At 51.7% G+C, this 12197-nt stretch overlaps 1 protein-coding gene across 7 annotated transcripts in view; it reads left to right on the top strand.

Annotated features, from left to right (window-relative positions):
- The window catches only part of CCDC12 (coiled-coil domain containing 12), a 63706-nt gene that overhangs the window by 33443 nt on the left and 18066 nt on the right, over window positions 1–12197 (top strand). For 5 of the 7 annotated variants that reach the window (XM_082347446.1, XM_082347447.1, XM_082347448.1 and 2 more), the window contains exons 2-6: window positions 10–77; window positions 10029–10108; window positions 11418–11591; window positions 11738–11799; window positions 12045–12079. In XM_082347446.1, the coding sequence (XP_082203572.1) occupies window positions 10–77; window positions 10029–10108; window positions 11418–11591; window positions 11738–11799; window positions 12045–12079 (419 nt within the window). The remainder of the gene's footprint in view (window positions 1–9; window positions 78–10028; window positions 10109–11417; window positions 11592–11737; window positions 11800–12044; window positions 12080–12197) is intronic. The other 2 variants (XM_082347445.1, XM_082347449.1) reach the window with 1 other exon arrangement.

Raw genomic sequence — 12197 nt, forward strand, 5'->3', positions numbered from 1 at the left:
CCTTTGCAGGACAAGGAAGATGGGGAGCCAAAGACCAAGCAGCTCAGAGAAGGGGAGGAGGAAGGCGAGAAGCACAGGTAATGCCCCACACGCAGCTCTCTGCCCTGCGCTCTCCTCCAGTACCTGTTGGCTTCCACATCCTCCCAACTCTGCATTCAGTCTCTACCCCATTCCTTCCTCTCCACCTCATGGCTGCCTTGTTCAGACAGGACAGTCTTACAGTTGGAACCTTCTTTGCACCCTTTCCCCCACTGGCTTTCTGACTCTTAGCCACCAGCCTTTTATTCCAGACCCTCATATTATGTCCCCTCACTCTTGTCCTAAAACACTTTGGGTGACATGGTTCTACAGCACCTGCAGAATCAGGTCCAGACTCTCCCTGGTGTGTAAAGCTCTGTCTGAGGCAGCAGCCTGGGCGCCTGCTCACTTGGGGGAGTAGATCTTGATGCCCTGAGAAAGCTTATCTCGGTGGGCTGTGCTTTGAGGGGGTGCAGCAGGTGGGGAGGGCTGCTCCCCAGAGGAGGCTGGACCAGCACTCGGAAGCAGGCCTTCCTGATGCCACAGCCTGCTGTTTCCTTCACCAGTGTGAGTGGAACCCTCCCCAGATGCAGGCCCCTCATCTCTGCCTTCTTATTCAGGAGCTGATCTCAGATGAGATAGGGGTTTTTCAAGTCCACAGGGGCTCGTGTGTGTCTGTGCATGTGTGACTTAACACTTTACAAAGTGTGTTCACGCCTTCCTCACAGCAGCCCTGCAGGGTCCTTGCCATCTCACTTGTTATCACAGAAGGCGACAGCTCTGTGCTGAGAGGCTGGTGATGCCCAGTGGTGGTGCAGGGACCCTTGTCACCCTAGCACTGGGCTCTGTGGTGTCTTGTTGGGCCTTGGCCCCCCCAGCGCAGCATGCGGCCCTCTCTGGTGACAGAGACGAAGGCCAGGTCATAGCTCTTTTGCCGAGTGACTGCAGACTTGGGGGCTTGGGGGTGGGTGCCTGCACAATTTCCCCCATTCTGTGGTAACTGCTGAGAGACCCTTTGGTTTTCTTCTGGTTTGTTCTTAGGTTTTTGATTACTGGCTGGAGCCTTGGGTCATTTTGCAGATTCAGTTGTCTAACCAGATACAGTGCGGGGCCAGGGGTTGTGGCTGAGAAAATGGGAAAATCCAGCAGGATTGGAGGCAGGCACCCCAGGACCTCACCCCTCACCAGCCATGCTGGGGAATCACCCACGTTCCTCTCTGCCCGTGCTCCTACCCATCTGTCCAAGGAGACCTTTTTAGAGTCATGGCTGTTTTAGTTCCTTTGGCTTTCCTTATAAATTTTAGAATCAGCTTGTTAATATCTATTTTAAAAGCTTGCTAAAGGTGACTGAGAGTAAAGAGTGACAGAGGAGGTCAATGATATGTTGTGGAAACCAGGAGAGGAAGGGGTGGCTTTCCGGAGACGGTGCCCCTGCCTTCATCCTAACCCATTCCTTAGTGGCCCCGTGCATGGGTATTTCAAGGAGTGTGGAAGGGATGGACTGTCTCATGTCAGTTCCTCTTAAAATTTCAGAACGTAGGCATCATTCAAGTGTACGTGTTTGTATTGTTGCCTACTTATTAAAAGTAAAGATAAACGAATACAAAAAAGAATAAAATAAAAAATAAATAAATAAAAGTTTGCTGGAGTTTTGATTGGTATTGCATGGAATGTATGGATCAGAATTCCTTTAAAAATTTTTTATTTTTTTATTACTCTCTTCAGGGTAAATCCTACCGCATTCCCCTACAACCAAATCCCCGTTGAGTGGGAGTCAGTCCTCCAAAGGTCGACTAGCGTAGGCCAGGCTCTGTGGGAAGGAAAGACAAGTTCCCACCCCCAGAAGGACCCCTGCTTCTCCTCTGGTCTGGATTTGCCCTCTCCCAGCCAACCTTCCCTCATGGTTAACTGCAGGGGCGCCCATGACTCATCTCTAACACAGCCCCCTGCTTGCTGCCTAGATAAGATGTGATACGGCAGCCCTGGAAACCTGGCCACAAAAAGGGGCATTTATGTCAGTTGCTGTTGTTTTTTGTAAGCCCTCAGTCACTTCTCCTGATGGCAGATTGGCTGGTGTATGCCGTGGAGGTATGTCTAGGGTGGGGTTTGTGGCCAACAGTCGTGGCCACCCTGCCAGGTGGGAGGAGAGGGCCGGTGTTGCACACTCTGTTGGGCATGGAGCGGGGGAGCGTGTCTTAAGTGCCTGAACAAGCAAGCCCCAAACCCTCAGCTCCCACAGCCGTCACCTCCCCTTGGCTTAGGATTGAGGTCTGCACCCAGCCAGAGCCGTCACCATTCAGGGACACCCTGGGTGAGCGTCACGTACCAGAGAAGGAACTAGGCCACGAACCTTCCTTCCTCAGGGATGGAAAACCGGTTCTCCAACTCCATGTGGAGAAAGGTCCCACCCCAGCTGAGGCCCGGCCCAGCCTTGTCCCAGTGCCCAAGCCCTTTAGGCTGGCAAATGCCAGGCCTTCTCTCACCTGCCGGTTGGGTCCCCAGGATGGTAGCTTTGCACCAGGGTGTGCTTGCAGACCCATGACGTCAGCTTGATTCGGCAGACATTGCTCTGCTCTCGCGGTAATGCTCAGAGTGGCCGCTGCCCCCACTTGCTGAGTTACCTCACTCCCGCTCCAGGCCGGAATGTCCCGGCCCTGGATAGAGGGGCTGGGCTGTGGCTCCATGACTCGTGCTGAGGCAGCAGCACAGAGACCTGCGGCCGCCCTGTTTTTCCTGATCCTGTTGCTCGGGACTAGGCGCAGGAATGTGGAAGAGTGAATCAAGAGAGAACTGGTGTAAGGAATGTGGTGTCGTGGGAAGCCGACTCGATGTGTGACCGGGCCAGGTGCTTCCCTTCATGTAGGGGGAGAGTGGGAGCACGGCTGGGGCCTTTCTACATGGAAAACAGTCTTCATCTTGTATGTTGTGATCTCCAGTGCCTCGAAAGCCCTTCTCATTAAACCTGTTCTGGGGGAAGGTTGTGGTCCACCGTGAGGTGAGGAAACCACAGTTCACACAAGTGAAGTGACTCGTCTAAGATCTCCCAGCTGAGAGGGAGGGGAGCGACACTGGGACCCCTCCACCATCCCTGTCTGGTGTGCAGGCAGGGTGGAGAACAGCTGAGCTCATCCAGCTGTCGTGTCACAGATGGGGACACGGAGCCCTTCCCGTCCTCTGCGTGCGAGCTCCCAGGCAGGCCAGGCCTGGTTCCGTTGCACCGCCTTCACTCTTAGTGCTGCGGCCTTTGTCCCATGTGTCCTCTTGGCTGGGGCTGGAGGGGCGGGCATCAGGGCTGCCGACAGCTATGCGGTGGAGAGAGAGTGTTTCTCTTGCGCAGCCTGCAGCCGGCATTCTGCAGCCCAGGGCGGCCCCCAGAGTGGTCTGAGGGATAGATCGGGCCCCAGGAGAGTGGGGGGCAGTGAACTGTGCAGGCTCCGGGCCCCGCCGCCGCCTGGGCCCCGACAGCCAGTGTGGCCACTTCAGTTCTCATCTTGTGGGCCCTTTGGGATTCAGCTTAGCTGCCATAAACCTTTACTCCACGCCTCTTTTTAAATTTAAATTGGTATTGAAAGTACTTAAAGATGTTTTCAATTGTCGGAAATTTAGTAAATCCTATTAGCCTGTATCTGTGAATATCCTTCTGTTTTGTAACCTTTTTCACATACCATATCTTGATCATCTTTTGATAAATATGCTTCTATAAAATTCTCAATGGCTGCCTTGTATTTCTTTGAGAGTGCCATAATTAATTTTTCAGTCCTTGAGTTTTGGCATATCAGCTGTTTCTACTTCTTTAAGTGCCCAGCAGCTATGCATTTTCAGGTGGATTGGGGGCAAAGCTAAGCCTGTAAGTTTATTTATTTATTTATTTAAAAATTTATTTATTTTATTTTATGTATTTATTGTTTGTGGCTGCGTTGGGTCTTCGTTGCGGCGTACGGGCTTTTCTCTGATTGTGGCAAGTGGGGGCTACTCTTCGTTGCGGTGCGCGGGCTTCTCATTGCGGTGGCTTCTCTTGTTGCGGAGCACAGGCTCTAGGCGCATGTGGGCCCAGTAGTTGTGGCTCGTGGGCTCTAGAGCGCAGGCTCAGTAGTTGTGGTGCACGGGCTTAGTTGCTCTGCAGCATGTGGGATCTTCCCGGACCAGGGCTTGAACCCATGTCCCCTGCATTGGCAGGCGGATTCCCAACCACTGTGCCACCAGGGAAGCCCCTCAGCCTGTAAATTTAGAGAAGCTGGGCTGGGCTCTGTAGAGTCTTGGGTGAGAGTGGGTGCAGACCACGCGGCTCAGATGTGATGGCAGCTCCAGCTGGGCAGGGGCCTGACTTAACTAGTGCTTGGCACATTCAAAATAACCAAGTGAAAAATCACTCTTAGATAATCATTGTCAACTTTTTAAAAAATTAATTAATTAATTTTATTTTTGGCTGCATTGGGTCTTTGTTGCTGCGTGCAGGCTTTCTCTAGCTGCAGCGAGTGGGGGCTACTCCTCGTTGTGGTGCGCGGCTTCTCATCGCGGTGGCTTCTCTTCATTGCGGAGCACAGGCTCTAGGCGTGCGGGCTTCACTAGGTGTGGCACATGGGCCCAGTAGTCGTGGCTCACGGGCTCTAGAGCACAGGTTCAGTAGTTGTGGCGCACGGGCTTAGTTGCTCCGCAGCATGTGGGATCTTCCCAGACCAGGGCTCGAACCCATGTCCCCTGCCCTGGCAGGTGGATTCTTAACCACTGTGCCACCAGGGAAGTCCCTCATTGTCAACGTTTGGTTGTTGTTTTCTATCTGTTAAATTTCTGTTATATGTTCAGAACAATCCTTTGCAGACATTATTTTCAGTGGTTATATAATGATCCGTGTAATATCTGGGTGTATCTTTATGTATTTTATATATATTTTATTTTATTTTTTGAGTATGTAAAGGATTCATGGTTCATAATGCAAAAGTTGTTAAAAGACACACAGGGGAAAAAAATCTTCCTTTACTCCCAGCCTCCTAGTTGCAAGACCACCTTGAGGGCCAGCTGCTTGGCTCCTTTCAGAGGTGAACTGTGCACAGATATTCAAATATTCTGATATATCCCCCCCCATACACATGCTTGTTTTTACACACGTGATAGCACACTATACTGCCATACTACTGTTTCTCACCTCGCTCATGTCCATTTGACAGTACATCTTGACATTCATTACACAAAAGTTCATAAAAAGCATCTTCCTTGTCCCTTTGGTCATGTGGCGTTCTGTTGTTCATATGGGCCAAAGGGCACATAACCAGGGTTTGCATGATGCACTCTCCCCGCTAGGAGAGGGTTAGCTCCAGGAGGGATCTCTTAATGTCTGTGTCCTCCAGAGCACCTTAGCACAGGACTCTCCTGTTTTGCAGCCTTAGACCGGGGGAGTCTGAAAGGCTCCTGGTTCTCCTCTGGCCTGGCTCTCTCCACCATCTCTGCCTTTGGCTCCTGGAGAGCTGGGGATGGCTCACATTTCCTCAGTGTTTGGGCATTGCCTCAGGCATAGGAAGAGCCCATGCAGTTGGAATCTGTCTTCTTCCCTTATCCAGAAGATTTCAGTCCAGGTCGATTTCACACCCAGTGCTGAGCAGAAAGGGCTGTAGAGATAAGCAGTAAGATAAGAAGCCAGGCTCCTGGACTTACTAGTAACAATGCTGCCAAGTTCATGGAGATCAGACATACTGGAGAGGCAGGTAGTAGGCTGTTCTTTGGCTGGGCCTCAACTGCTGGGGTATGTCCTGGCCAGCCCTGCCACTTGATGTGCAATGTGCAGAAACAGGCGCGTCCCTGCCACCCTGTGGGCCACACGAGGACCACTTTCGATCTGCTTGGGCAGTATTTTGAGAAGGCTTGGGAGGCCATGCGTGTGTCTTCTGGGCTGCTCGTTCCCACCGGCATTCAAGGGTTACTCTCTGGACTTTGGAGGGTTGACCGTCCCATTTTGGGACAGTCTGCCATATTCCCATCCTAGCAGTTAGAGAGCTCTCAGGGTTTGGGGCAGCAGTGTGGAGTGGGAAGGTAGCACTCCTGGGCGATTTGACCTTTGCTCTGCAGGACACCACTCTGTGCAGTGTTGATGTCCACAGTCTGTGTCACCTACAGCCTCATGAGAAATGATACCTTTGATTTCCATATGGAAGCCAACGAAAGCATGACCCTTTCCATCCTGTCTCAAAAGCTTCAAAGCTGGATTTGAACCCAGGTCACACTGTTGGAAGGCCAAGGCTCTTGTACCCTCTCCCCCGAGCAGCTTCCTCGTTCTAAAATGGGGATAGCAGAACCAGCGTTTGGCTCTAGTGGCCTCCAGAAGGGTGAATTCCAGATGCCAGTGCCTGCCGATGAGTGCAGTCACATCCCACCCAGTCTCCAAGAGCTGTGGCAGTTCCAGTCACTGAAGGGGGAAGCCCCCAGGACGGCAGCTTGGGCCCACCTCGTGACCCTCTTGTCTTACCGTTTGTTTCTTGGCTTTCCTGTTGTGTCTCAAGTCTCGTCTTCTTTTGGATTTTTTGTTTTTAATCTTTCCATTTCCTTCCTGTTATCTTGCTAATAATATACTCTTTTCCCTTTTAGTGGTTTCCACAGGGATACAACATACATCCTTAACTTATCAAAGTCATAACAAGTCACATTTTACCATTTCCCATACAGTGCCACGACCTCAGAACACTTTAAGGCCATTTGCCTCTCTTCCTGTCTTGTGTACTGTTGTTGCTATATTTGAAATCCCACAAGTCATTATTACTGTTTTATACAGTCAATATTCATTTAAATTTACCCACATATTTACTCTTTCATGCTTTTCAAGGAATGCATTTCATTCCTTCCTGAGTTCCATGCTTCCATATGAGATCATTTTCCTTCAGTCTAAAGCATTCCCTTTAGTATTTCTTAAAGAACAGATCCTCTGATGACTAATTTTCCCAACTTTTCTTTATCTGGAAAAGTCTTCCTTTGAAAGCTGTTTAACCTAGCTTTATAATTCTGGTGTGGCATTTTATTTACTTTCGGCCCTTCCCATGTATCTCTCCATTGTCTTACGATTTTCATGGCTTCTGTTGAAAAATCAGCTGTCATTTTCAGTTTCTCCTTTGAAATTTGGGTGTCTTTGTCTAATTTAAGAATTTGTCTTTGGTGTTAAGTAGTTTGACAGTGATTTGCCTAGTTATGCTTTTCTTTGGAGTTCATAGAGTTTCTTTAATCTATGGCTTGGTGTTTTTAATTAATTCTGTAAATTTTTTACTCATTATCTCTTTAAATATTGTTTTTGGGACTCTAATTACATGTATGTTAGATCTTTTCATCATGTTCCATATGTTTCTTAAGTTATTTTCTGTATTTTTCAACTTTTTACTTCTGTCCCTCAGCCTGGATATTTTCTGGCTTATCTTACAGTTCACTAATCCTTTCTTTAGCAGTATCCACACTGCTGTTGAACCCATTTATTGATTTATTAATTTTGATTCTATTTTCACTTGTAGAATTTCCATTTGATTGATTTTTACAGTTTCCGAAATTCAGATATCTCTGCTAAAATTCTTGATCTTGTGGTATACCTTCCTGAACTTTTAATAATTTCAATTAACTTACATTTCATTTCTGATATTATATTCCAGTATCTAGATCTCCTGTGAGTGTATTTCTGTTACCTTTATTTTTTTCTCTTGGCTTTGGTTGAATTCTGGATATTGCATATGAAAAATTCCAGAGATAATTTGGGATTTTGAATAGTTTATTTTCCCCCAGAAGGAGTTTATTCCAGCTTTTGGCAGGCATGGATACCCTGACCTACCCTTTCAGGACTGATGAAGAGGCTTCCTCTCACTGAACACAAATTTTTGTCTCTTCAGCCTCATGAGATTGCAGGAAGCTCTGCTTGGTCTCTCGGCTTTTCAGCTTCTGCTTGTAAAAACACAAATGCTTTAAGGGGAAAGTAATGCCCAAAGCCAGGCTCACCTTGTTGCACTTCCCTTCTTTCTGTGATTGCAGCCCCTCAGGTCCTTGTTGCCGTGGTAATTCACCAACACACAGATTTTTTTAAGTTTGCAGAAGGAGGGAATTAAACCTTGTTCCTTTGTTAGAAAGGCCAGGCCCCAGAGCAGAACCCAGTGCCCCATGACCTCTCCAGAGACTTTTGCCATTTGGTGGTAATGGGGGTGGGGTGGGAGGAGCAGTTAATTGGACGTTAGTGAGGGTCAGTCTCTTCATTATCCCTCAACAGACTGAACCAGGAAAGGACTTGAACCTAGCTTGACAGAGCTCGACACACCCAGCATAGCCTTCTTGTTTACAGATGTGAAAATCGGAGCCCAGAATGGGGCAATTCCACAGTGACTGAGACCCAGGTGTTCTTGACTGCTTGACCAGTGCTCAGCTCTAGGGGAGAACAGGGGACAGTGGCCGGCGGGGCTGCGGGGGTGCTGGGGGTGGCTGCTGCTCTTTCCTGTTGCTTCTGGCCCCTCCCTGTCTCCTGCTGTGTCCGCCCTCATTCCGGCTAGTCTTCTGAAGCCTGGGCAGCAGGGGGTGCTGGAGGTGTGGGTGCTTGTTGTTACTGCTGTGAGCTCTGGGTACAGCTGCCACCAGACTCTCCTCTCCCTGATTTCCTACAAGACCCTGGAGCCAGTTTCTGAGAGTGACAGTTTTTTTTTATTCTCACTAATCCCCACAGTTTTCTTCCCACACCCAGTTTCTCTTCCGCTTTTCTCCCCACCCTGTTATAAACGAAAGTCAATGTACCTATCATGCCCCACTTTCTCTCCCAGTGCCTTAGTGACCTGGCATTAGGCCCAGGGGCTGGAGAAATCAGCCACACATTTCCCTGGCACAGACAGAGGGTTCCGTAGATGACAGACCACAGGAGGCCTCCTGTTGGGAAAATGTTCCCAGGACTTCTGAGGCGCCAGCAGTCCTGAGAGGGCTCAGAAGAGGTAGTGGGGAAGAAAGAGGACCCACATCCCGGTCCCATCTGGCTAACAGGTTGGGGAGGCCACTGCTGCCTCTCCCAGGGCCCAGATGGTCTGTCCCAGTGTCTCTGTCTTGCCTTTATTAAGCAGCAGCCCCCAGGAACTCTCTCTTTGCCACCCTGTGGAGTTAGCCAAGGGCCCGTGCTGCGGGCAGGCTGCTGTGTGTGGGAGTCGGGGTTTGATGAGCTGCTGAGCCAGGGAGGCCTCCAGTGAGCACTCGGTACTGCCAGCCCTGCCCGAGGAGACTGCGATGAGAGGAAAACAACGCCACGGTCGCTGGTCAATCCCAGTGTGCCATTCTGGCTCCTTGTGGCCGCTCCCGCTTCATAGAGGTCGTGGGATCTGCTCTGGTAGATTTTAAAACCCCCTCGCGGGGGTGAGGTATGGGAACTTCTCGTGGCTGTCCAGGTGCGTTGTGGCTTTCCCAGCCTTGCACACTGTCGTGCCTGTTCCCTCAGCCCTTGCTGGCCACTCCCAGCACACCAGACCCTTGCCACCAGTAGCTGAGGCTCCAGGGCATGAAGGCTCTGAGGAGCAGGTGGGGCTTGGGGAACCAGTGGGTGACCACTGGCTTTCTCTTTTAGGAGTAACTCTGGCCCTGGCTTGGAGTCCCACCTTGCCTTGTCTCAGATGCTGCGACCACTGCTGTAGGACCCTATAAAAATGGTGCAGTCTCTTTGACCCCCAGTTCCCGTAACTGTCAAATGGAGATAATGCTGGAGAGACATCCAGTGAATGCTCTCTATGCACCCCAACCCCAGCTCTTGATGAGAACCTACTGTGCAGGTGGGGCTTTGGGAGAGCGCCCAGCCCGGCTGCTAACTGGAAGATGAGGAGGCTGGGGCTCAGAGAAGGGAGCCTGTCACAACGAAGCTTCTGTTCCTGCGCTGTCTCCCTTCCCCAGATCATCTCCAGAGAGACCAGAGGAGAGTCAGGAAGTAGCCAGCTCCTATGGCTTCATCACATGCCAACCTGCAAGTGTATAAGGTGAATGAGACCGTGTTATACCTTACTTTCTCTCTGCTTGTTCTCTCTGCCCTTTAGGGAACTCAGGCTGCGGAACTATGTCCCAGAGGATGAGGACCTGAAGAGGAGAAGGGTGCCCCAGGCCAAGCCAATCGCAGGTAGGTGGGCTGCGTCTCCACCTCTGCTCCATGGCACTGTTGGTTGCCTCCACCTTGGCAGGTGTCACCCTCTCTTGGAGAATAACTGACAGTGCCAGGGCTGGAAGTTGGGCCTCCAGGACCCTCCGTCACCATCTCGTGGCAGATGCGCAACTAGAAGCAGTCTGGGCACTGAAGCGGCCTGTTGTGCCTGCTCTGCCCTGCTCACGCCCTGCCTAGGAGGCCTTCCAGGGACCTGTGAGGGAAGAGGCCACATCCCCTCAGAGGACCTCTCTGGGCTGAGAAGTGGAAGTGGCCCTGGGGCCCTTGGACAGCAGGGGCAGGGTGATGGGTGCTGTGGGCCCTTGGAGGGTCAGAGTGAGAGACGCTGAAGAGGGGCTGACCATCCAGGTCCTTGGAGAGTAGTGGGCAGGCAGACACCCACCCAGCTTGGGGCGTGGCAGTGCCAGAGCACAGAGGATGGGCAGAGGTGTTCTCACTGGTGGGATGAAGGGCCTGGCCCAGAGGCTGCCCAGTCACACCACGGTGTGGGGAGCAGCACAGCAGCCGGAGCATCTGGCCAGCTGCAGCCTGTCCAGAGCCATCCACGCTGGAGATGCTGGGGTGCTTCTTATCATTGCAGATCCCTGGCCATGTTTTTTATTCTTTGTTTTTATCAATTTTTAATTATATGAGTAATAAATTAATAGATACATTTATCTTATAAAAGAGTAAAGTGTTGCCCATTCAGCCACACTCCAGTCTGCCTCCCCATCTCCTTCGGCCCTGAGATTCACACACTTCCCAGGTGATCTGCTTCATGGATTGGGCCTCGCCATGGTGAGGCAGTGGCATGGTGGGGAGAGTAAGGCAGGACAGAGGACAGGGACGGGGAACTGGTCCCATGTCTCAGGGTCAGCACCTGTGTCTGGAGGGAGGTGAGGCAGGGCAGAGGGGCCATGAGGAGACCCAGGACAACGGTGAGGGGGGTTAGAGGAAGCCCGTGGAGCCCAAATTTGTTGTTCTTGACATCTGTCCCCACAGGAGCAGGGCCCTCCTAGTCAGGCCACCCAGAGGCCCGTTGTGCTGTTGGCAGCTGGGTGGAGCCGGGAGGTACACGTGGGCAGGACTCCTCGAGGTGGCTGCCCCCCTGGTCTTGGGAGCACAGATCTAAGAGTGGGATGGGAAGAAAAGCCACCTGTGCCCTGGCCATCCCCAGGGTACATCCTCAGAGCCCAGGAGCCCCAGGAGGGTATGGGAAAAGCCAGTCCTCAAGGCCCTTCCCAAAACCATACTTTGGATATATCCAGGCAACTGTCTCATTTCCCAGCTGGGGATCCTGGGACTAAGAGAAGCACCCATGCTTCCTGGCTAGAGGTCTGGGCTCCGTCTACTCTAGCTGGCTGCCTGCCGCCTGCTGGCCCTCCTTCATCCCCGGATTGCCTTCATCCTGAGAAACCCAAGCCCTTCCTCCAGAGCTGCCTTTGCAGGATCTCACCTCTAGGTAGTTAGGGGCCAAGGGGAGAGCCGGGGCAAGAAATCCCAGACTCTCCCAGGGACCTGCGGCTGCAGTTTGCCTGCAGTTTGCCGTATCTGGGAGAGTGGTGGCTCCTTTCCGACCTGCCTCTGTTGTTGTCTTGCGCCCTCTAGTGGAAGAGAAGGTGAAGGAGCAGCTGGAGGCCGCCAAGCCAGAGCCCATCATTGAGGAAGTGGTGAGTGCCTGGGGGTGTCGCCGTCCTCCCTTGCTCCTTCTGTGGGTCCTTTTCTCCTTCCCACCTGCTCTCTTCACACATCCTTCCTTCTCGTCACTTCTTTATTCCCTTTCTACCTCCCTGTTTCCCCTCAGTCCCCTCCTTCCTCCTCCCTTTTCTCCCCTTTTCCTACCTCTGTCCCCTGTCTTCTACTTCCCTTGGGGCTAAGCCCTTCCAGCCCTGACATGTGTCTCCTCCCTCCCCAGGACCTGGCCAACCTCGCACCCCGGAAGCCTGATTGGTGAGTGTTGCCCATGTAGGACCAGTGCAGACTGACTGGGACACTCTTGGTGCTAGGCATAGGCTCTGGCTGGGCCTTTCCCAGCCTCGCAACGGGAGGCAGGCAGTGTAGACATACA

The sequence above is a fragment of the Balaenoptera borealis genome (assembly GCF_965194805.1).
Source record: "Balaenoptera borealis genome assembly, chromosome: 12".
NCBI lineage: Eukaryota > Metazoa > Chordata > Mammalia > Artiodactyla > Balaenopteridae > Balaenoptera > Balaenoptera borealis.